Raw genomic sequence first — 25,569 nt, 5'->3', positions numbered from 1 at the left:
AGAACGAAGCTTGGAGCGTCTACCTGGAGAGGAAGAACATGGTGCTGGAGTTCCTCCACGCGGACCTGAGCCAGCACCTCCTCCGACGGCACCACAAACGGATCGAACTCCTCAAGAAGTGCTCTTACTACCTCGAAATCCTGCCCAAGCACCTGGCCCTGGGGGATCAGAACCACCTCATGCTTCCCACCACCATGTTCCAACTCATCGATCCTTGGCGCTTCCAAAGGATGAAAAAAGTGGGCACCATCCAGACTAAGATTCAGCTGCTGCTCCTGTCTGACCTGCTTGGAGAATTAGAGAGAGGTCGGGAGGAGCTCGTCCACCTTCTGGAGACAAACGACATGATGACTTTCCTTTCCAGGTGGGACGCGGTCAAGCAGAAGCTGTCCACACTTTCGGAACAGATGGATTACTTCCTGGCCATGCTGGTCCCCGGACGGTTGTACATCAAACACCGGCTGGTCTCCGACGTTGGGATCACCAAAATCCCACACATCAGGCTAATCCTCACTACCAAGATGCCCGTGATGTTTGACCGGAGGGAATCGGTGGCCCACGAGGACTGGGTCAGCCTCAAATGGTTGGTCACGAGTCAGCAGTCCCAGCTAGACCAGTTTGAACTCCAGTTCCGGCTGTTGGAGCCCAGAACTCCTCAAGAGCGAGTCCAGTGTGGAATTATGCCGGTCACCTCCAACACGTGTGAAATCCACAACCTCTTGTCTGACCGACTGTATAGGTTCACCGTCCGAAGAGCCGAAACGTACATGCTTGTTTACGAACAGTGGCGTGATTCCATACTGCTTAAGACTAAACTGTATCTTGCCGAAAACGTGGGAGAGGCCACCTCACAACCCTGATTATCCCACCTTAGCCATTCCCGAGGGGTGTTAAAAATAAGCCAGATTAAAAGCAAAACCCTTATTTTTAAAAAAGCACGGCATCCAAGCACGAGGGCTTTTTTTGAGAGAATACAGGTAGTCCTCAATTGGATCTCAATTTTTTTGTTGGTGTGAGATGGGACAGAGACTTGTCTGAAAGGGTGTAGGGGCAAGGGTGTCAAACTCAGGGCTCAAACTCCAGATCCAGCCCGGGGGGTGCTTAGATCGAGGCCAGCGAAAACGGAGCTCCATTTTCGCTGGCCTAGAATTGCAGGAGGCCGTCGCGACCAAAAACGGAGCTCCATTTTCGCTGGCCTAGAATTGCAGGAAGCCGTCGCGACCGAAAATGGAGCTCCATTTTCACTGGCCTGCCTAGAATTGCAGGAGGCCATCGCAACTAAAATCGGAGCTTCATTTTCACTGGCCTAGAATTGCAGGAGGCCGTCGCAACCGAAAACGGAGCTTCATTTTTGCTGGCCTAGAATTGCAGGAAACCGTCGCAACTAAAAACGGAGCTTCATTTTCGCTGGCCTAGAATTGCAGGAGGCCGTCGCAACCAAAAACGGAGCTTCATTTTCACTGGCCTAGAATTGCAGGAGGCCGTCGCAACTAAAAACGGAGCTTCATTTTCACTGGCCTAGAATTGCAGGAGGCCGTCGCAACTAAAAACGGAGCTTCATTTTCACTGGCCTAGAATTGCAAGAGGCCGTCGCAACTAAAAACAGAGCTTCATTTTCACTGGCCTAGAATTGCAAGAGGCTGTCGCAACTAAAAACGGAGCTTCATTTTCACTGGCCTAGAATTGCAAGAGGCCGTCGCAACCAAAAAGGGAGCTTCATTTTCGCTGGCCTAGAATTGCAGGAGGCCGTTGCGACTGAAAATGGAGCTCCATTTTCGCTGGCCTAGAAATGCAAGAGGCCGTCGCAACTAAAAACGGAGCTTCATTTTCACTGGCCTAGAATTGCAAGAGGCCGTCGCAACCAAAAAGGGAGCTTCATTTTCGCTGGCCTAGAATTGCAGGAAGCCGTTGCGACCGAAAATGGAGCTCCATTTTCGCTGGCCTAGAAATGCAGGAAACTGTCGCAACCAAAAATGGAGCTCCATTTTCGCTGGCCTAGAATTGCAGGAAGCCGTCATGACTGAAAATGGAGCTCCATTTTCACTGGCCTAGAATTGAAGGAGGCCATCGCGACCGAAAACAGAGCTCCATTTTCGCTGGTCTAAAATTGCAGGAGGCCGTCGCGACTGAAAACAGAGCTCCATTTTTGCTGGCCTAGAATTGCAGGAGGCCGTCGCAACCAAAAACGGGGCCCGGCTGGATCTCCATTTTCACTGGCAAAGGACTCCAGGAGGTCATCGTGGCCGGAAACGGGCCACGGGGGCGCCGTGTGCGACCTCCCTGAGCTCCGTTTTCGCTGGCAGAGGGCTAGCAAAAGAAACTAAAAGCAAAACAAAAGGAGAAAGGGAAAGACGAAGAAAATGAAGAGAACAGGGGATGAGAGCAAGGAAGGGGAATGAAGGAATGAGAGGAAGGAAGGAGAAAGGAGAATGAGGAGGGAAGGAAAAAGAAGGGAAGGGGAAGAAAGGAATGAAAGAAAAAGAAAGAAAGAAAGAAAGAAAGAAAGATAGATAGATAGATAGATAGATAGATAGATAGATAGATAGATAGATAGATAGATAGATAGATGATAGATAGATAGATTATAATGAGAGTGAGTGAGGGTCTTAGGGTAGTCCTGCTTTAGGACTTGGCCGCCACATGTGCCCCCAACATGAGTGATGTTGAGCTGGCCACCCCCCACGAGGTCAAACACAACCCTGATGTGGCCCTCAATGAAATCGAGTTTGACACCCATGGTATAGGGTCTCCTGCTTAAGCAGGGGGTTGGACTAGAAGATCTCCAAGGTCCCTTCCAGCTGTATTCCAATTGATAATGGTTATATGAGTTCCCCCCCCCCCGTTTTATGACCTTTCTTGCCACACTTGTTAAGTGCATCACCACAGTTGTTAACTTAGTAACACAGCTGTGACGTGACTCTGGCTTCCCCATTGACTTTGCTGGTCAAAAGGTCGCAAAAGGGGATCACGTCATGACCCCGGGGACACTGCAACCGTCATAAATACGAGTCAGTTGCCACAGTCATAAGTCAAGGCTTTTTCCCCAGTGCTGTTGTAACTTAGGTAACTAAGTGGATCGTTGTAAGTTGAGGACTACTGGTCTGGAGGCATCTGAATTTCTCCCCATCTCCACATTGCTGTCAGCCAATCGAGCCGAAGCTGAAAACCCATTTGGGGCCATCTTCAAGACCAAATTTAGGTCTCGGAAAGTATGACGGGAAAGTCGACTTGAGATTCAAAAGGGTTTTTAAAAAAATATATATATAATAATCGTAATGGGTTAGGGATCCAAATAGCATCCAAAATTAAATCAGAGTCCAAGGCAAAGTATTGCTCAAAGTTCCAATTTATTAAGAGAGCCTTGTTGGCACATCTGGGAAAACCTGAATCTGAAAGCTTCCTGGTTTTTCCACCCTGTTGGAAGTTCAAGATCTTGCCCCCCCCACACACACACCCCTACAAGTCCATCACATGGTCCAATCTCCCACTGCCTGCTGGCAGTTCCACCCATCCAGTTCCGGTCAGGTGCAGAGGTGCAGAGTCAAAGGATGACCTTGGCTTTCTAGAAAGGATGTTGTTATGGCTACATATCATCTAACTCTGTACAATCCCCGCTCCTGTTTTCCCACAATAGAAAATGCATAGTAGAAGAATAGAAAGTGTGGCAGGCTTTGTGTCCAAAAGAAAAATGACTGCAGCCCTGACACATGATTTAAACTCAAAGGTAGCACAGAGGCTAAGACGCTGAGCTTGTCGATCAGAAAAGTCGGCAGTTCGGCGGTTCGAATCCCTAGCGCTGCGTAACAGAGTGAGCTCCCATGACTTATCCCAGCTTCTGCCAACCTAGCAGTTCAAAAGCACGTAAAAATGCAAGTAGAAAAACAGGAACCACCTTTGGTGGGAAGGGAACAGCGTTCCATGCACCTTCGGCATTTAGTCATGCCAGCCACTTGACCACGGAGACGTCTTCGGACAGCGCTGGCTCTTCGGCTTTGAAACGGAGATGAGCACCGCCCGCTAGAGTCGGGAACGACTAGCAGATTTGTGCTAGGAGAACATTTACCTTTCCCTTTATGTTATGTGCCCTAGGAAGCCAGCATCTAGATCATGGTTTGTTGATCAGACTGTTTTGCTGCCCTCCCACCTGAGGCTTGGCTAGAACCCCCATTTGCACCCCGATTATGTTTTTCCAGTGTATAAACCTGGTTGGAGGGGAACCTTTGCCTTTATCTTAAACTCAATTAGGAGAGGAAAGAATTTATCTCCTGATTGGGCTTGTCAATCAGAACATGAATAGGTGACATATTTACTGGTTCACCCGATGCTTTTAAGAGGGCTGTGTTAATTTAAGCTAAATTAGAGAATCGCCTTATCGGCAAACACACCTACCTGAATCTGTTGATCCTGGTTAGTTTGGCACAACCTTTTCATAATTATCCATTAGATGGAGGTTGATGGTTTAACACTCTGGGGTTAAGACTCAACTTTAAGGATTTGTTTTCTGTTTGTGTGACTTACTTGGAGCTTCTCATAAAATCTGGCTTACGGGCAAAGGCTGTTGGCAAGCAAGGGGTTAAGGAGTGCTAAGGCTTGGCACAGAGAGGAAAAGATATGAGAACACCCAGATATTTATCTGCTTGCTTGTTTGATTGAATTTTATCCTGCCTTTATATAGTTAACTCAAGCCAGTGAGCATGCCTACCACTCCTTCCTCCTCCTCCTTTCTCCACAACGACAACCCTGCGAGGTGGGTTGGGCTGAGCGACTGTGCCTAGCCCAGTCACCCAGCTGGCTTTCATGCCTAAGGCGGGACTAGAACTCACAATCTCCTGGTCATTGGCCCAAAGTCACCCAATCACTTTCATTCCTAAGGCAGTAGAATTCACTGTCTCCTGGTGATTGGCCCAAAGTCACCCAGTTGATTTTCATGCCTAAGGCAAAACTAGAACTCGCCGTCTCCTGGTGATTGGCCCCATCATCCATCTGGCTTCCGTGCCTAAGACAAAACTAGAACTGTCTCCTGGTGATTGGCCCAAAGTCACCCAGTTGATTTTCATGCCTAAGGCAAAACTAGAACTCACTGTCTCCTGGTGATTGGCCCAGAGTCACCCAGTTGATTTTCATGCCTAAGGCAAAACTAGAACTCGCCGTCTCCTGGTGATTGGCCCCATCATCCAGCTGGCTTCCGTGCCTAAGACAAAACTAGAACTGTCTCCTGGTGATTGGCCCAAAGTCACCCAGTTGATTTTCATGCCTAAGGCAAAACTAGAACTCACTGTCTCCTGGTGATTGGCCCAGAGTCACCCAGTTGATTTTCATGCCTAAGGCAAGGCTAGAACTCACCTTACTAGCAATTGGCCCAAAACCACCTAGCTGGCTTTTAAGACTAAGGCAGGACTAGAACTCTCAGTCTCCTGGTGATCAGCCCAAAGCCACCCAGCTGGCTTTCCCATTGGCCCCAAATCACTCAGTTGGCTTTCATACCTAAGGTGGGTTTAGAATTCACCTTCTCCTGGTTTCTGGGCTGGCACCTTAACCACCAGGGTGCAGAGCTCCAGCATCCTCAGTCTTGAAGAGAAAATAACTGAGTATTGCAATTCTGTCAACCTTGCAAGTAGTTTACACCTAGTTTACACCTCTCATGTTTACATCCAAAGGAACTAGGGAAGGTCCCTTCTGAAATGTTTGCAATGCCCCCTTTCTTTCTCTGGGCTCAGTTGCCTCTTATCTGATTGCTGCCTAAATGATGTGTAACTATCGTATTTTTTCGGAGTATATGACGCACCGGAGTATAAGATGCACCAAGATTTTGAAGAGGCAAATAAAAAAAAAAGTTTTTGCACTCTGCAGACCTCCCAAAAATGGCCCGTTTTTTGTCCAAAAAAAAAAGGGAGGGGTATGCATAGCCTTTAGGAGGCTTATAGTGTTCCTGGGGGCTGGGGGGGCAAAAACGAGGGGAAAACAGCTGGTTTTTCGCTCATTTTTGCCCTCCCCAGCCCCCAGCACTCTGGAAGCCTCCTAAAGGTTATGCACGGCCATTTTTGCAAAGGGGCGGGGTTTCAGAAGGCAAAAAGTGCTGTATTCAGTGTATAAGATGCACCCAGATTTTCACCCTCTTTTTTGTGGGAAAAGGGTGCGTCTTATACTCCGAAAAATATGTTTATGTCTTTAGGAGAGTCATAGTTACTTCTGCTTTTCCTCCTGCCTCCCAAGGCCATCCCCACTTGCCATTACAGATTCTGCAGCCTTCGGAGCCACCTAGCTCTCCAGTTGCAGGCTGAATGGGTTGCAGTGTCTCCTCCCAGGTTGTTAAGTGAATCGTGCAGTCATTAAGCGAATCCAACTTCAGAAGACCCTCTTATATACACGCTGGTGGCTAAATTCTGATCCCGGAATGCTGTGATTGTCAGACGTACCAAGGGCCACTTTGTTCAATGTTGCCGTAACTTCGAACGGTCGCTAAATGAACAAATGTAAGTTGATTACCTGTAAAACCGAGGTGCAAATCAGGTTTACTGTCAATCCCAAGCACTGAGGTACATATGTCAAACTAACTAGCTAGCTCTCATCCAAGAAATTAATTAAAGCTGATCACCAGGTGAAGGCATCTATGCATTTGCTAAATAAATTTAAAAGGCTGCCCAACTGCCAAATAACTCCATGTGCCTTAAGAAGGAAAAAGAGAAAAGGATTTGTATATCCAGTTAAAACTCAAAACACGAACTATTGTAAGTCGAGGAATACCTATGTACCCGTGATGGCAAACCTATGGCACGCATGCCAGAGGTGGCACGCACAGCCCTCTCTGTGGGCACATGCGCCATCGCCAGCTGCTCTTCTGGTTTCTAGTGTGCACATGTGCGCCAGCCACCTGGTCTTCGCGAGTGCAGGAGCCCCGGAAAATGGCCTGAAAAACGCTCAAAAAACAGACTGTTTTTTTACCTTTTTCCAGGCTGTTTTCAGGCCATTTTGGGGGCGTTTCTGGGGATTTGATGGAGGCGTTTTCAGGCCGTTTTTCAGGTGTTTTTGAGATGTTTTCAGGCCATTTTTGGGGCATTTTCATGCCCAAAAAACAGCTTGCAAACAGCCTGAGAAATGGCAAAAAACAGGCATGTGTGCGCAGGCCAGCTGCTCTTCAGGTTTCCAGTGCTCTGGCGCATGCATATGCATCCTGGTTTGGGCACTCAGTGCCAAAAAGGTTCACCATCACTGCTATATACAGTAGTGGCCAAAATTGTGGAAACCTTTTGGGAAAAGTGGATTTTTGAGTTTGATGGATAATAACACCACTTTTTTTGGAAATAGTACCATAGAATTATACTGTATATCAATGGAAAGATATTTTTTTTTATCAATTTCATATATACATTCACAATTATATGATCTCATAACTGTTATTAATAATATGTATTTATAACAATTTTTCCTACTGTTGACAATATACTTGAAGATTGCTTTTTTAACATCCCATAGATCCATCTTATCTTACAACAGTCCTACTTCTTCTTCCCTCCCTCCTCTTTCCTTCCCTCGTTTCTTCTCTCCTACTCCCCTTCCTTCCCTCCCTCCTTCCCCTTCCCTCCTTCTCTCCTTCCTTCCTTCCTTCCCTTTCTTTTCTCCTTCTCTCCTTCCTTTCCCCCTTCCTTTCCTCTTTCCTTCCCCCCTTCCTTCTCTCCTACATTCCCTCCTTCCTTCCCTCCTTTCTTCTCTCCTTCCTTCCCTCCTTCCTTCCCTCCCTCCTTCCTACCCCCCTTTCTCCTCGGAAAGATAATTTAATCAAGAATGTAATGCAACAAAGTTTGTCCAATTATCTGTATTCTATGAAAAGTTATAGCCGAATAACCAGAAAAAGGAAGCACAAAATTGCTTAGGTTGATCTCAAGTAGCTTTCCTTCATCCGATTGTAGCCAATGAGCATGAGAGTTTAGAGAGCCAATCAGGTGTCATCTTGTTTTGTCAATGAGCCAATCAGATCACAGTAGGATTGAGTTATTGATGCCTTGAGAGGAGAACATTTGTCAGTGTGTTACGACGTGATTGCTATTAATTTGGTTGGAGATTTTTGTGTTCTTTAATTTAGTGAGCTTGTAAAACACAATAAAATTAAAGTAATAGTGCAAAGAGTTGACTGGTTGCCCCAAAAGGGTACACCCCCACCCCCACCCCCCAAGCAGTCCGATAATCACTTTTGTGGCCGTTATTTATGATTGCATGATCACAATTTGCGACATTTTTGCTGGTTTCCTGAAACACCCATTCAAGGGAATTGATTTGGATTTATGACAGTGTGACTCACTTAATGACCGTGATTTAGACTTGATTCTCTTAACGACCAGTATAAAAATGGATGTAAAATAGGGTCCAATGATCACTTGGTGTCTCCCACACACACTTAATGCAATCAGAATTCAGAGTGAGAAAGAGTTTTATTTGGTACGGTACAACCAGCGTCACAATATTTGATTAAAGAGGAATGTCAATGTTTCTATAAACATCGGATATTTATAGACCCTTATCATTAAAAAAATAATTCAGTGGACTGAAAAGCCATGATATACAGATATCAAATCTCCCCAAAAGGTTCAAGAGAAGGCAATTTACATGCAAATCACTTGATATTTTTTTTAAAAAAACACACAATTACAATACACCATAAAAATAGACTCCAGTAAACAAATACTATAGAACTCACTAATTAAAGGTAGCCATTAAAAATATTTCTTTAAACATTCAAAAAAGACACAATCTGGAAATGTTTCAGCCCATTTCAAACGTGTTTTAGGACCAATCCAGCAGGATATGACCAACAGATCACAGCAAAAAGAGATCCAGTTCTTTGTAACGGCACTTAACCAGACTTTCCTATCAGAATGTACTTTTAAAAATCAATGCGATCATGGTAAAATAGTTTCAAGAGTATCTTTATTACATTTCTTGTTTTAAGAAATTTCAACAAAATACAGTTAAGTCCTCGACTTGCGACCTACTTGGAACAAGGGAATTTACAACCCGGTTCCAAAGTTCTGAGGGTCACAAACAACCCCAGTGGTCATGTGACTGTGTTTCACAAAACCACAGTCCACAAAACCAGAAATATTGGGGACCTCTGCTTTAGAAGTCAAAAAAGTAGGTGTGGAAATTATAGCACACACGGGAAATACAGTTTTTGTTTAGAAGCTTCTTGATGACTAATGCTAACAAAGTAGGCATGAGAATTATAGCTGTTTTCTTTAGAAGTCTTCCCCACCCCCTTCCTTTTTCTTCAGTAGGTCCACACAAGACGTTTAATAAAACAGAGATAGGAATGTTCATAGTTCAAAGGCTGGCTCAATATACTTTGGCTGTGACTTTGAACTAACCTGTGCTTTCTTTATAAAAATATGGATTTTTTCTCTTCAAAGCTGACTTATATTGCAAATCAAGTGGATCAGCACGAGGGAGGGTACAAACTTTTAAAAGCATTCACATTTAACAGCACTGAGGTAGAAGAGAGGAGAAAGAGGGCTGCCTCAGTCTCCTTTCATTGCTATCAAGATCCCTGATAATAAAGCTAAAAGGAAAAAAAGGGGAAAATATGCTGCTATCTTAAGTTTCTAGCGTGTCAAAAACTAGACAAGCTCTACGCAGAATTCTAAGTTGTTCCCCCCCCCCATCCCCATAATTTCATATATTGCAATAAATTAGATGCAAAGGTAAGGAAAAAAAGGAACAGTATCAGTTGCAGAGCTACACAAAGGTATTACAGCAACTGTCGCTACAGACATTCACACATTGTTAGTATTGTAAAAGGAGCCCAGCTGCTCTTATATATTACATTATTATAAAATATATCTGTATTAGAACTACCGGTAGCTCCGGGTTCAAACCTAAGGTGATGTGTGCATCGGAGATCCCCCCCGTCACCAGATTCAGCAAAATTGCTTTGCAATTGTCAGCTAAATCCAGGTTGGAAACTAGTTTCCAGCAGGCATTTAAAAGATTTTTGGGATCTGTGATCAGGTGGGAGGGGAAAACTCATTTCCCTCCCTCCCCACTATAATACATTCAACCCAGTTTTTTTTTAAGTGCAATGCATATTGGTCAGAGGGAAGTACCGTGGTATCCTCCAGATGTTACCAGGGATGCGGGGAGAAATAAAGGCAGCAGCTGCATCATTTACACGAATGATACTCCTGATGTCCTTGTGGTGCCTCTAAAGCAGCTCTGGTTGTGATGCTCACAACCCCTTGCCAATCTGAGTTGGGTGCCAATAAAGGAGAATATCAGGGTTAAAATGAGGGGTCCTTGGTGCTCTCTCGTGACCCAAACTAGGTAACAACATCAGTGCCAAGAGGGAGTGGGATTTGCTCTCATTCCTTTCTAGCATTGATGACATCTAATCTGGTAGTAAAACGTTTGCAGAAAACAACCCGGCTCAGAGACCCCACAGTCCTCCTCCCTGCCCTTTTATTCCTCCTCCTCCTCTCCACAAACTTCACTCCCTTCTAGCACTGATGATGTTATCTAGTTGGGTAAGGAAACATCTGCAGGAAAACCAGCAGTTTGACAGCACCAAGGATCCCTCCTTCTCCTCATTCTTCACTCCGTAAACCCCACTCCCTTGTAGCACTGAGCAAAGACCCCTAGGTTCATGGCAGTTGAGGTCCAAAACTTCTGGAGGTTACCTTATGATCGACCCTTTGCAATAAACCACACTTTCCTTACAGCATTAAGGTTAAAGCTAAGAGGGGGGGGGGAAGGCTTGGCCCATTGTGCAAATCCTCGCTTTGCAACTGACTTGGATAAGCACTTTGTGTGAAGGCAGTTCAGTGAGCTTCACTAGGCACTATTATATATAAGCAGCTTTCTTCGAAGCAGGGGGTTCATTGCCACCAATGCTCATCCGACTGAGTTCGCCTAAGATAATTTGGGGTTTTTTTTCCCCCCATTACAGGCAACAAAACTCACTAAGGTGGAAGTTCAGCATAAAGCAGACGCCATCGCACCAAGTTTTGCCCCCCGATCCTTTTCAAGGCCAGCAGAAGTGAGGATCTCATTTTGGCGAAAAGGTAAGAGAAAAACACAGCGTTCGTGGGCTCAGCCCAAAGGGTTTGCTAGGTCAAAGAGCATGAAGCTTAAGGAGGCACCCCCAGTTCTGTGGTTCTTAAGTTTTCGTTTGTTTCTTTTAAAAAAGCACATTAAAAAACTAGGACGAAGAAACTATTTCAAGTAAAATGTAACCGGGCTAAAAAAAAAAAAAAAAAATTTAAAAATTTGTACAAAAGCATTCCAAGCCAGAGATCGAAGGGAATCATTTGCATTGCGTTGGGTGGCTGAGTCAGCTTATCATTTTGTCAATAGGGGGGATTGGCAGATGAGGGTTTTGATCTTCCTTAAAAAAAAATCTGGTTTTGAAAAGTGCAGCTGGAGCCCTGCTCTTTGGCGGCAGTTTTCCTCCGTCCCCCGCGTTGCAAACGCTCCTCGCAGGCTCGTGGCGGACCAGTTGCTTCATTCTTCGACCGCATCTATTAAATTCCCCAACTGAATTTGCTTCTCTGAAAGATTCCTGCATGCTAAAATGTGTTAAGAGATGGCTTTTTTTCATCCCCGAGCAAGGCAGAGTCTCCTCTGAGGTCGGATCTTGAAAAAGTAAGTCGTGCCATAGTGTTTTTTTTTTTTTTCCCCTGGCAATGTCTCCTTAGCCACAAGGCTGCTGATTTTGGCTCAGTGTTGGTAAATCCCATTTCCTGGAATTGGGCATGGTCTCCATGCCCAGGAGGTTAAAAACAACAGAAGAGATTTTTCCCGTGGTACTTTCTTATCGGACAAGACTGGTCCTCTTTTTAACCTTAATTGCATTGGCCATGGTAAGGCATCGACGGCTCTGGTAATGATTCAGAAGTTGCCGCCACAAATTATTGCTCGCCAGAAGATGGCTGTTTCCTACAAGCAGGAGAGAAAGGCAGGAAAAAGGAAGGGTTTTATTTGATCAAAACGGACCAAGAGGAAGGAGCATTACATATATTTTACCATCTTGAATTGTTTATAAAAGCAATAGAAGTAAAATATAAATAAATAATATTTTATATAAATAATAAAATAAATATAAAGTAAAATAAATATAATATAAAGTGAAATAAAATAATAAAACAAATAATAAAATAAAAAATAACAAAAGGAAACAAAGCCATGGAATAGTTCCAAAGGAAATGGCACTCAGGATGACGTGATAACAGGTTTCTGGTCCCAGGAATGGCAGAATCAACCAAAGAACGAACTTCAGGTAATCATAAGGCTACCTGTAAACCATCTTTCACCTTAATGTAATTGGCTGGTTGTCTCAACATGCTAGAATGACGGTGGGCCGGTTCCACCACAAATCCGCGATAGACTAAAGCGCGCTCGACGAAAGCGCATATGTGACGTCATCACAGCGTGACGAAAACGGCACGCTGTGAGCGGTAAATTTAAAATTAACGCGAAAACCTTACCCTAACCCCCCCAAACCTAATCCTAAACCTAACCCTAAGCCTAACCCTTAACCTAACCCTAAACCTAACCCTAAACCTAACCCTTAACCTAATGCTAAACCTAACGCTAACCCTAAACCTAACCCTAACGCTTAACGTAACCCTAAACCTAACCCTTACCTTTATGTGAATCGGCTTGCTTTAATTTTAATTTAATTTATTTTTAATTTTATTTGTCGCGCTGCTGATGACATCACGTACGCGCTTTGATCGGGCGCGCTTTAGTGGACCGCGGTTTTGACGGGTCACGGGTGGGCCTCCTCCAAACTACTAAAGTTCAGCCCCCTTTGAGTCTAGGATACAGTGCAAATCAAGCCACTCTCCCTGCAGAGCAGGCTTTCGCTTACCTATAATACAGAGGCCTTCCTGTGCCCGAGTGAGACAGACATTGATCTGATTGGGATCTGCTATGAAGCCGAGACGGTAACTCTGCCAACTCCTTGTGGGCCTTTCATCAATTTCCTGCCGATTACAGGAACGGACTGTGGACACTATGACGTATTTCCATTCACTGCCTGATAAACAAAAATTGGAACCAACTTTTTATTTATTTACTTATGAACTAAACAAATTTATACAGCCGCCCAACTCATCCCTAAGTGATGGAAACTTATCAAGGAGAGAAGCAATCTAAAACTAAGGAGACATATTTTGACAGTTAGAACAATTAGTCAGTGGAATGGGTTCACTCCAGAGGTTGTTAGTGCTCCAACACTGGGCATTTTGAAGAAGACAGAGGACAGCCATTTGACCAGGAGGGTACAGGTAGTACCTGACTTACAACAATTCATTTAGTGACTGTTCGAAGTTACTTAGCAAAAGAAATGTTGGGTTCAATTGTGGTTGTAACTGTGTGAGATTTTCTGCTTGAGCAGGGGGTTGGACTAGAAGACCTCCAAGGTCTCTTCCAACTCTGTTATTCTATTGTTCTGATTCAGGACAGCTTACAACAGGGTTGTCAAAGTCAATTTCACTGAGGGCGACATCAGGGCTGTGGTTGACCTCGGGGTGGGGGTGGGGCTGACTGCGTGGGCATGGGTAGCTCGATGCCACCCCAAACCACTGGCATGTTTCCTCTTCGCACTGGGTAGACCGGGCTGAAGCGACGTGGGCCGGCCCCTGACATTTTCCAGGATGGCCCCGTGGGCTGGATCCGATCACATGGTGGGCCAGATTCGGCCCGTGGGCCTTGAGTTTGACATCCCTGGCTTACAACATTTAAACATTTAAAAAAGCCATCATATGCCAGAGCTGCTGAAAAACCCCACAACTGATGACAGCAACAACACAATCAAATCAGCTACAGTGTTTGATGGTCTCCGTCTCCATTTGGGGTCCCCAGATCCACTGACAAAATCATGCTTTTAGGGGCTTTTGGAAAACAGCAGGGTGGGGCCAACCATACCTCATGGAGGGGTCATCACCGAGAAGGCCCTGTTTTGTGGTTCCCCACATATGATAATCCCTAATTGATGGGGCCCTTAACACGCCTGACTTCCTGTCCTGGTGGGCCAGCCAGATGTAATAGGGGAGAGACCTACCAGGACGGGAAGACAGGGCATGTTAGGGTCCCATGCATTAGGTATTGTTTTGTTATCAGCAAAACTCACTTAACCGTCTTGCTTAGCAACAGAAATTTGGGGCTCTGTTGTGGTCGTAAGTTGAGGACTACCTGTATTCTGAAAGAAGGGTAAAAGAGATTTTCCAAGATGATCCCAGTCAATATTTTCGAGCAGGAATTGGATCCAGTTTAGCGATGTATCCCTTCCTTACCTTGGCTTTTCATGATGGTGCAAACGGTTATGTTTCGCATGCCATGCAGAGCAAGTTGCTTCTTGATTTCCACGACTTGGGCATTATAACCAGTCAGGATGGCGATCTCGTCTTCCCTGGTGGTTCTATCCAGGGTCAGCTGCTTTGCAATTCTCACCTAGAAAAAAAAAGCATGGAGACCTTAAGCTCCGACTTAACCAAGAATGGAAGTTTGAGATGAAAGTCTTGCAATCAACAGCTCCCTTTGCCAGAGAACTGGGCAAGCTATTATTCCTTCCCAGTTTCTAGATAACATCATCTTCTTCACCCAAGTAGCTGGTGAGCCAAACTGTCAGAACCTCTCCATTAGATAATTAGGAAAAAAGACCACGAAACTCCATGCGTAGAAATCAAGTGTACTTTTACTAATTATAAATGATTAAAGGCATAGCGAAGCGAAGTCTGAAGTCCAAATGTGGGCTGGCTCAAAACCTCACTCTTGCCATGTTTCATATTCCCCACCCACTCAGTTTAAAAGTTCAGTGTTCGAAAGATGTGGATGTGGGTTAGACAGCATCACCATCAGATGGATTCGTAACTGGCTGACCAACCGCACTCAATGTGTAGTCCTCAATGGAACTGCATCTTCATGGAGGGAAGTATGCAGTGGAGGACCCCAAGGCTCTGTTTTAGGCCCAGTACTCTTCAACATCTTCATCAATGATTTGGATGAGGGAATAAATGGGGAACTCATCAAATTTGCAGATGACACCAAGCTGGCAGGAATAGCCAACACTCCAGAAGACAGACTAAAGATACAGAAGGATCTTGACAAACTTGAACATTGGGCACTATCTAATAAAATGAAATTCAATGGTGAAAAGAGTAAGGTTCTACATTTAGGCAACAAAAGTGAAATGCACAGGTACAGTATAGGTGGTACCTTACTCAATAGTATAGTAACTGTGAAAGGGATCTTGGAGTCCTAGTGGACATCATTTAAAAAGGAGCCAGCCATGTGCAGCAGCTGCCAAAAAAGCCAACACAGTTCTAGGCTGCATAAACAAAGGGATAGAATCAAGATCAGGTGAAGTGTTAATACCACTTTATAATGCCTTGGAAAGGCCACACTTGGAATACTACATTCAGTTTTGGTCGCCACGATGTAGAAAAGATGTGGACATTCTAGAAAGAGTGCAGAGAAGAGCAACAAAGATGATTAGGGGACTGGAGACTAAAACATACGAGGAACAGTTGCAGGAACTGGGTATGTCTAGTTTAATAGAAAGAAGGACTAGGGGAGACATGATAGCAGTCTTCCAATATCTCAGGGGTTGCCACAAAGAAGAGGGAGTCCAACTATTCTCCAAGGCACCTGAGGGTAGAACAAGAAGCAATGGGTGGAAACTAATCAAGGAGAAAAGTAACTTAGAACTGAAGAGAAATTTCCTGACAGTTAGAACAATGAATCAGTGGAACAGCTGGCCTCCAGAAGTTGTGAATGCCCTAACACTGGAAGTCTTTAAGAAGATGTTGGATAGCTATTTGTCTGAAACGGTATAGGGTTTCCTGTCTAGGCAGAGGGTTGGACTAGAAGACCTCCAAGGTCCCTTCCAATTCTGCTATTCTATTGTATTGCATTGTGTTGAATCTGGAATGGAAGCAAATCCAATTTCTTTCTGGCATTGATGACGTTACCTAGTTGGGTCATGAAATGTCTAAAAGACAATAACCAAGCTCAGAGAGCACCAAGAACTCCACAGTCCTCCTCCTCTTTCCCTTCTTCTTTTCGACTCCACAAACCCCACACTCCCTTCTAGCTTTGATAATGTTACCCAGTTGGATCATGAAACGTCTGTAAAAAATAATCAAGCTCAGACAGCACCAAGGAGCTGACAATAATAAATACAATGTCTTCATTGAATAAGATATCAAACATTTGGGAAGGGCTATAGCAATGTGCTGCGAGTCCAACTCCCACCCCCACCTGTCTTAATGAAAGCCTAGTCTTTTGTTCTCGGCTATGATCTAGAAAACTCAGAAGCCACCAAGGATTGGACTTCAGCCCACAGAACTGATCCATAAGCCGGCCAGAGTTACCTTATAAGGGAAATGGTCTGGCATAAAACATTAACAATAAATAAATAAACTTCTACAGATAGTCCCCGACTTACAACAGTTCATTTAGTGAACTTTCAAAATTACAATACTGAAAAAAACAACAACACTGGCATTCCCATTTTTTTTCACGCTTACAACCATTGCAGAATCTCCATGGCCCTGTAATCAAAATTCGGACAGTGGGCGCAACTGGTTCATATTTAGGACAGCTGTAGTGTCTTGGGATCATATGATCCCCTTTTGTGACCTTCTTTTAAATCATATACCATATTTTTCAGAGTATAAGATCATATACCATATTTTTCAGAGTATAAGATCATATACCATATTTTTCAGAGTATAAGATGATCCAAAGTATAAGTTTTGGGGAGGAAAACAATGGGAAAATTGCCTCCCAGCAATTTGCCTCCTTGTAGCAAACAGCCTGTTTCGCTTTCAATTTCAGCAGGGCTCCCAATGATCAGCTGTTTCAGGCTGCAGGGATTGCCACAGCCTATTGCCGCCTCCGCAAGCCCCATTTTCTCAGTGTGCTGCAAGGAGGTAAATTGCTGGGAGGCAGAGGCCAAAGGGTGGGGGCCGGTGGGTGGGCGAGGCTACATTCTGTCTATAAGACGCACCAAAATTTTCACCCTCTTTTAGAGGGGGAAAAAGGTGAGTCTTAAACTCCGAAAAATGCAGTACATATGTTTTATTTGTAATTTTCCTTTAACATCCATACATACTTTGTGGACAATGCATTGACTAGGTCTTCTTTATACACAATGCTAACAATAATAATACAATTTATAATCCTTGTCTTCCAACTTGTGACCTTCTGACAAGCCAAGTCAACGGACTCAGTTAAAAATCATTTTTACTCATTTAACAACTGCAGCGATTCACTTACAAGATAGTAAAATGGGGCAAAATTTACTTAATAACTGTCTCATTTAGCCACAGAAATGTGGGGCTCAATTGTGGTCATAAGTCGAGGACTACCTGTACTTCAGGCTTACTCACCACCTGCTGAACTTCCTCCAGATTGGCCTTGGAGTTCTCGTTCCCTTCTTCCGTGGAGACCACGAGGGAAATCTCTCTTCCTTCGATGTGGCCAAAGATGATGGGGGTGCACTCAAATTCGCTACGGTAGTAGAGTGTGCTGCTTCCACGAATGATACTGGAACTGGTCATCAGTTTATTGTTGTAAAAGGTCCTGGATGGGAACTGGCAGATGTCCTTGTGCTGAAGAGTTAAAAGATGCTTATTTCATGCAAGGAGCTTAGATCACTGGTGCTGTTCTGTTCATTTATATAACTTCAAATCTTATTATTTTCAATTATGTATTTAGTTATTTTTATATCCTGCCTTTATTAAGTTTATAAACAACTCAAGGCAGCAAACATACATATAAACAACCCTGTGAGATGGTTTGGGCTGAGAGAAAATGACTGGCCCAAAGTCACCCAGCTAGATTTCACACCTAAGGCAGGACTAGAACTCATTGTCTCCTGGTGATTGGCGTAAGTCACACAGTGGGCTTTAGTGCCTAAGATGGGACTAGAACTCACTGTCTCCTAGTGATTGATGTAAAGTCACACAGTGTGCTTTTGTGCCTAAGGCGGGACTAGAACTCACTGTCTCCTGGTGATCAGCCTAAAGTCATGTAGTTGGCTTTAGTGGCTAAGAGGGACTAGAACTCACTGTCTCCTAGTGACTGGCATAAAGTCACACAGTGTGCTTTTGTGCCTAAGGCGGGACTAGAACTCACTGTCTCCTGGTGATCAGCCGAAAGTCATGTAGTTGGCTTTAGTGGCTAAGAGGGACTAGAACTCACTGTCTCCTAGTGATTGATGTAAAGTCACACAGTGTGCTTTTGTGCCTAAGGCGGGACTAGAACTCACTGTCTCCTGGTGATCAGCCTAAAGTCATGTAGTTGGCTTTAGTGCCTAAGGTGGGATTAGAACTCACTGTCTCCTGGTGATTGGCTTAAGTCACAGAGTGTGCTTCTGTGCCTAAGACTCACTGTCTCCTGGTGATCAGCGTAAGTCATGTAGTTGGCTTTTGTGCCTAAGAGGGACTAGAACTCACTGTCTCCTGGTGATCAGCCTAAAGTCATGTAGTTGGCTTTAGTGCCTAAGAGGGACTAGAACTCACTGTCTCCTGGTGGTCGGCCTAGTCACGCAGTGGGCTTTAGTGCCTAGAGCTCACTGTCTCCTGGTTTCTAGGACAGCATTATGTTGTACTTCCTGCCAGAGAAATTCTTACCATGCGATACTGGATATTGAGCATCCAAGCCTGTTTGCAGTAGCGCTCAAAGAGAGACTTCTCCATCCCAAGTTTCTTGCAGAAGTCACTCTGGACCACGGGTCTCAGCTGCATATGGTCTCCTAACAAGACAACCTGCAAGGAGACCAGAGGTTCTCAGAATCAACCCCCCTCCTCTTCCTAATCCCTTATAGCAAGGGTATCCAACCTTGGCAACTTTTAAGACTTGTGGACTTCAGCTCCCAGAATTCCCCAGCCAGCCGTGCCGTTCAACAAGGTGCAAGAACCAGGAACAGTAGGTGAACTTTCAAAGTTACAACAGCACTGGACAAAGTGGTTTATGACCATTTTCCACACTTAACGACTGTTACAGCATCCTCATGGTCGCGCGATTGAGTCAGACATTGGCTCATTTTTATGATGGTTGGAGTGTCAAAGGATCATGTGATCACTTTTTGCAAACTTCTGGCAACTTCAATGGGTCACTTAACAATTGCATGACTCACTTAACGACTGCAGGGATTTGCTTAACCATTAACAGAAAAAAGTTGTAAAATGGGGCAAAACTCACTTAACAACTGCCTTGCCTAGCAACAATTTTTTTTGCAGCATCCCCACGGTCATGTGATCAAAGTTTTTGCACTTGGCAGCTGGCTCACATTTATGGCAGTTTCAGTATCACGGGGTCATGTGATCCCCTTGTGTGACCTTCTGACAAGCAAAGTCAATGGGGAAGCAAGAATCACTGAAGAACTTACTAAGTTAACAGTGATTCGCTTAACAACGATGGCAAAGAAACAGGCTGTAAAATGGGGCAAAAGTCACTAAACCACTGGTCTCACTTAGCAGTGGAAATGTTGGGCAGTCGGACGTCGAGGACTGCCTGTACTTTGGAGGCCCACCCCCATCAGCTCACCTTCTCGAGCCTCTTGCATTTCACCAATGGGATGAGCGTTTCAGGCTCCGTGCACATGGCAGATTCGTCGATCAGAAGCTGTTCGATGTTTGTGTGCTCCGAAAGGAAGTTGGACGAAGAGGCAGAGCATGTGCAAAGAATGACATTGTGGCGTACCAGTTCATAGATTCGGGCTTTTTTCAGCAGTCTTTTGTACCTGTCAGCCCACAAAAGAAATCCCTTATTTTTTAAGTGGTTCTCTCGGCTCTCAGTGGTTTTCCCGCACACTCCCAACCAGGGGCTAGAAACTTGATTTAAAATTAAAATGAGATTCTGAGAAAAGGGAAATTAATCTACCCTTCCCCACTGTTCAAGGCAAGAGGACACCGTGGCACGACAAAACCGCGGTCCACTAAAGCGCGCCCGATTAAAGCGCGTACCTGACGTCATCAGCAGCGCGACAAATACGACCGCGGAGAAAAAAGGGCGCTTTAAAAAGCGCTTTTAAAGCAAGCCGATTCACGTAAAGGTAAGGGTTAGGTTTAGGGTTAGGGTTAGGTTTAGGGTTACGTTAAGCGTTAGGGTTAAGTTAAGGGTTAGGTTTAGGGTTAGGTTTAGGGTTAGGTTTAGGGTTAGGTTTGGGGGGGTTAGGGTAAGGTTTTCGCGTTAATTTTAACTTTACCGCTCACAGCGTGATGTTTTAGTCGCGCTGTGATGACGTCAGGTACGTGCTTTCGTCAAGCACGCTTTAGTCTACCGCGGTTTTGTGGTGGAACCAGAGGACACAGGACCAGAGAAGAGTTATTATATGCTGTGGTTTATTTCTCTTTATGTACAGGTAGTCCTAGAACTACAACTACAATTGTACAACCACACTTGTTGTAACTGACAGAACAATTAATCGGTGGAAGGACTTGCCTCCAGAAGTTGTCAATGCTCTAATACTGAATGCTTTTAAGAAGCGATTGGGCAGCCATTTGTCTGAAATGTGAAAGTTTTTCTTGACTGAGCAGGAGGTTGGACTAGAAGACCTCCAAGGTCCTTTCCAAATTTGTTATTCTTTATTTGTAATTACGACCAGAAAGGCAATTAAATGAGTCACGTCTGGTTTTTATGACTTTATTTGACAAGGTTGTTAAGTGAATCACTGCAAGTTGTTAAGCAAACCTCCCCAATTGGTTGTCGGAAGCCAGCAGGGAAAGTTGCAAAGGGCAACCTGTGACCCCGAGACACTGCAGCCGTCATAAATAGGGGGAATTGTCATTTGCAACCCTGCTAGTGACAAGCAAAGTCAATGGAGGAAATCAGATTCACTTAACAACTACACGATTCACTTAACTGATTTGCTCAATTGTGGCAAAAAAGAAGTCATAAAATGGAGCTTGATTCACTTAACGTAATTAGCAATGCAAATGTTGGGCTCCATTGTGGTCATAAGTCGAGGATTACCTGCATTAGATGCATAGGACCTTTCACTCAGAAGGTCCTATGTGGGGTTCTTGTAACATGTTCTGCTTCTAACAACATTATTGCAAGATAGGATGGGCTGAGAAGCGTGGGGAGGGGGGGACTCAGGCCAAGTCTCTCATGGAGTTCCTTTGGTTGAGGGAGAATTAGAAACTTGGTTTCCCTGTCTTATTCACACAGAGGAAAACCAAAGTTCCTATTCTACACCCAGTCTGAGACACCCAGCTAATACACACACACACACACACACACAGAGCCTTAATTATTTTTATAAATAACTCAACATGGCAGACACACCTAATACTCCGTCCTTCTAAGATATCCAGATGCTCAAAGATACCCAGCCAGCTTTCATGCCTATGATGAGGCTAGAACTCCCATGCTCCTGATGATTGGCCTAAAGTCACCCAATCAGCTTTCATGCCTGAGGTGGGACTATAACTCCCTGCTTCCTGGTGATTGATCCAGTAACCCAACAATCTTTCATGCCTAAGGTGGAACTAGAACTCACGGTCTCTTGGTGACTGGCCCAACCAACTTTCATGCCCAAGGTGGGACTAGAACTCAATGTCTACTAGTGATGCAAAGTCACCGGCCAGCTTTCATGCAAAAGGCAGGACTAGAACTCACAGTTTCCTGGTGACTGACGCAAAGTCACTCAGCTGGCTTTCATGCCTAAGGCGGGACTAGAACTTACATTTCCTGGTAATTGGCCCAACCAGCTTTCATGCCCAAGATGGGACTAGAACTCCCTATCTCCTGGTTTCTAGGCCTGCATCTTAACTAATAAACAGACTGGTTCTCCTAGGTTGCTCGGGAGACTGGTGGCCAAATCTCCATATCAGGCTCTGCAACCCTCTCCTTCTGGTTGTCCTCACCTCTCAACTTCGACTTCTGTGATCTCTTCTCCACGTTTCACTCGTTCATCAAACTGGAGGATGTGTGGTGCGTAAGGATTGCTCTTTTCCCGGATCCGATAGTGCAAAGTGATACACCTGCGTAGAAAGGATTAGATTAGAAGTTGCCAAAAGATTTACACCCATGCATGAATAGCTAACCCTTAGGAGAATATTGCTCAATCTCAGGGAAGCTTTCAGAGGTATGGACTTCATCTTCTATAAATCTAAACTTGGCTAGCTATCGTCTTTAAAAATATGCCAAGGTTATGAAAAACTGGCATAGAACGTCAGACTTTTTCTGCAAAGCCATTCATGAATCGGGCCCTGTTTTAGCTAAGGCTGGAAATGAGGGGCCTCAAGGCCAGGTTGCTTCTCTGAGGACTGTTTTGTTGGCATGCTTTTAAATTTTAATTGCCTTTGTTTGTTTATTTGTTTAATTAGAGGAAATTGCATCAAACAAAAACAGCAGATCTAAAAAAGGAAGGGAGGGAGGGAGGGGGGGATACAGATCCCATATTTGAATGGAGAGTGGCTGGCTGAGGAATTCTGGGAGTTGAAGTCCACAGGTATTAAAGTAACACCTATCCTCCGCGAGCTGCACTGGCTGCCTATTGGTCTTCGGATACGCTTCAAGGTGCTAGTCGTCACTTATAAAGCCTTTCATGGTATTGGACCTGGGTACTTGAGAGACCGCCTGCTGCCAATTACCTCCAATAGACCGATCAGATCCCACAGATTAGGCCTCCTCCGAATTCCATCCGCCGGCCAATGCCGACTGGCGACTACCCGGAGGAGAGCCTTCTCTGTGGCTGCTCCGACCCTCTGGAACGAGCTCCCCGTGGAGATTCGAACCCTCACCACCCTCCAGGCCTTCCGCAAAGCCCTTAAAACCTGGCTGTTCCGACAGGCCTGGGGCTAAAGAATTTTTGCCCCCCTTCTCGAATGGTATGGTTGTTGTGTGTTTTTAAATTTTGTATTGTTATGTCTCGTCTTTTTTATCCCCCTGTCTGTACCTCCTTCCCTGATTGAATTGTGAGCCGCCCTGAGTCCCCTTCGGGGAAAAGGGCGGCATATAAATGTAATCAATCAATCAATCAATCAAGTTGCCAAGTCTCCTGCTTTACAAGATACAGGCTAAAGTGAGCCAATCTATTATTAGCAACACCAACCGAACCCCATTTTGCCCTAAACTCAAACCTGATATGTGGGTTCGATTTTGTATTCCGCTGAGATTTTCCAGAAAACTGGAGGTTGCTGCCAGGATAAGGAAAATCCATTGACTCAATCATGTCTCCGTAGACCCTCAGAGGCCTCAAGCAATCAGGCATCTTCATCAGCATTTCTGAAAAAAGAAACCAACATTGTTGGCTTGAGAATAATTTTCTCATATCTGGATCTTGCAAACTGCAGCCTCTTTGGCTACCTGAAAAGTATCATGAATGCTGGCTTTTTTATTCATCATTTATTTATTTAAAGGTTGTCCTCAACTTACAACACTCGCTTAGTGACTGTTTGAAGTTAAATGGCACTGGAAAAAGTAATGTAGGACCGTTTTCACACTTACAATTGTTGTAGCATCCCCATGATCATGTGATCAACATTAGGATGCTTATCAACTGGTTCATATTTATGACGACTGCAGTGTCCCAGGGTCATGTGATCACCTTTGTGACTTTCTGACCAGCAAAGCCAGTGAGGAAGCCAGATTCACTTAACAACTGTATTACTAACTTAACAACTGCAGTGATTCACTTAATAACAATAGCAAGAAAGGTGGTAAAATGAGGCAAAATTTACTGAACAACTGTCTTGCTTAGCAACAGAAATATTGGGCTCAATTGTGACCCTAAGGACTATTTGTATCTGAAAATGCCTCTAGGTGTTGTGAGTGCTTCATCACTGAAGGTTTTCATGAAGAGACTGGACAGCCATTTTCCCGGAATCTTATAGGATCTCCTGCCATGAGTAGGGGATTGGACTAGAAGACCTCCAAGGTTCCTTCTAGCCCTATTGTCAACCCTGAAACTGGCCTGACTGAGAGGATTTTGAAACTTCAGCACTGACACACAGGAGAAGAGGGACAGGGAGCGGGGAATAGAGATAGTTGAGGTGTTGTAGCCAAAACAAAATGCTTCCTCGTGGGAACCAAGGACATTCCTGCAGGTGCTTGCAAGGAGGGGACTGGAACCTAGCAACTGGACAGAATCCTGATTGGACCATGTGGCTGATTGCTTTGAGAAAGTGAAAAACTTTTACTTTTAATTAAAATTGTGGGAATATTCTGAGCCAGTTTTCACCAGCCTGTGCCAATATCACATATCCAATAAACCTATTAAGGAATCTACCTGCCTCAGTTTTGTTTGATACGGGTATGTTATTTGGAACCCTGACACCTATTCTATGTTCTAAGAGTGACTAAGAAAATTGTCCAGTTTTGGCACCTCACTGTAGGACATATGCAGGAGGATTACTTTTAGATGAAATTGGAGAAGAACGTTGCCATGCAGTTAAGGAAATCAAAACCTAGATTTTATTTAGAGAACAGGAGCTCAGCTTAATTGCATTCCAACCAAATCCACGTTGGAAGAATCTGCTGTTTGTATTGTACTTTTCCTCATGTGTTATTATGTATATAAAGAAGTTAATGAATGCTGCTGAATCTCTGTTTGTGCTTTCTGCAACAAACTCTGACAAAATCTACACCTTAGCAAAATCACACCTATTTCAGTTTAAAGTAACAATTTTGCTCAAAACAGTAATATTTTTTCGATGGAGAAAATGGATTACCAGCAACAACGTCAACCGACTTGTGAGAAGGTCCACAGTACAGAATGTGGCTCTTGACTCTCTCGTCATCATCCTGGGTTGGCTGTCCAGTTTGAGTTGTGTTGCCATTCTTCTTCTGATTGAGCTTGTGAAACCAGTACACGATGTGAGCACCAACCACAGTTTTCCCAGTGCCTGAAGAAATACAGAAACAAAAAACCAAAGGGGGCAATGTCAGCCTTACAAGGTAGATCAGATCAAGAGTCTCATTCCACAATGTTGCAGCAGATTGAGGTTTGTAATCTACTTACGAAAGACCAGGACTTGAGACCACGAAAGTGAGAGAAACAGGTTTATTTGATGCATCGAGTTCAGCGTGTTCACACACCAAAATCTGAACTGCCTGGGCTCTGCCCAGGATCCTACTTTTATGCCGTGTTCCACACTGTGCATTCTCAAGGCGTTTCCATACACGAGACAAGCATGACATTTCGAAAAGGAGAAGTTCCTATAATGTCTTAAGCTGTCAGCAGTTTTTTTTACCTCTGTTCTATCTCTCACCCACGCCTGGCTTCCTGTGCCCATCCTTTACAGGGTCTTGCCACACTGTTCAGCCCTATTTGTAATACTTATGAGGAAGTTGGAGAGAAAGTTCACTCCAGCTAAAAGTCAACTTTGGAACTCCAGGGCACTAGAATGAAAAGCCAAGCTAATATGAATTTATAAGGTCCATTCTATTAAGACCACCTAACCTGGCCAGCCACTGGTGGGTTTACCTGTGCACCCCCTCCTGCATCAACAGGATGATTAGAACACTATTTTATTGAGGTAGGATCAAATAAACATAGCTAGTTCCCTACAGAATCTCTAATGCTGGGGAAAGGAAGGAAAGAGAAGAGAATGACCAGCAGCAAGA

The 25,569-nt window shown here is 44.4% G+C and overlaps 2 protein-coding genes across 2 annotated transcripts in view; one reads left to right on the top strand and one right to left on the bottom strand.

Moving 5' to 3' along the window:
• Positions 1–935, top strand: part of FNDC11 (fibronectin type III domain containing 11) — a 1,024-nt gene extending 89 nt beyond the window's left edge. The window contains exon 1 of the mRNA XM_014065347.2: positions 1–935. This exon is cut by the window's left edge and continues 89 nt beyond it. Within this exon, the coding sequence (XP_013920822.1) occupies positions 1–860 (860 nt within the window). The 3' untranslated portion in view covers positions 861–935.
• Positions 936–8,407: 7,472 nt separating this feature from the next.
• HELZ2 (helicase with zinc finger 2) overlaps positions 8,408–25,569 on the bottom strand; it is a 57,462-nt gene continuing 40,300 nt past the window's right edge. Inside the window, exons 12-20 of the mRNA XM_087720633.1 lie at positions 24,675–24,848; positions 23,085–23,229; positions 21,867–21,983; positions 19,543–19,738; positions 18,627–18,761; positions 17,382–17,603; positions 14,283–14,439; positions 12,857–13,024; positions 8,408–11,922 (exon numbers count right to left, since the gene is read on the bottom strand). Coding sequence (XP_087576759.1) covers positions 11,798–11,922; positions 12,857–13,024; positions 14,283–14,439; positions 17,382–17,603; positions 18,627–18,761; positions 19,543–19,738; positions 21,867–21,983; positions 23,085–23,229; positions 24,675–24,848 — 1,439 coding nt within the window. The 3' untranslated portion in view covers positions 8,408–11,797. The remainder of the gene's footprint in view (positions 11,923–12,856; positions 13,025–14,282; positions 14,440–17,381; positions 17,604–18,626; positions 18,762–19,542; positions 19,739–21,866; positions 21,984–23,084; positions 23,230–24,674; positions 24,849–25,569) is intronic.

This window comes from Thamnophis sirtalis, unplaced genomic scaffold (genome assembly GCF_051295495.1).
Source record: "Thamnophis sirtalis isolate CommonGarterSnake01/CBP01778 unplaced genomic scaffold, rThaSir2_p1.2 scaffold_7, whole genome shotgun sequence".
NCBI classification, from domain to species: domain Eukaryota; kingdom Metazoa; phylum Chordata; class Lepidosauria; order Squamata; family Natricidae; genus Thamnophis; species Thamnophis sirtalis.
The sequence above is the reverse complement of the archived record's forward strand: the minus strand, read 5'-3'. Positions and strand labels throughout refer to the sequence as shown.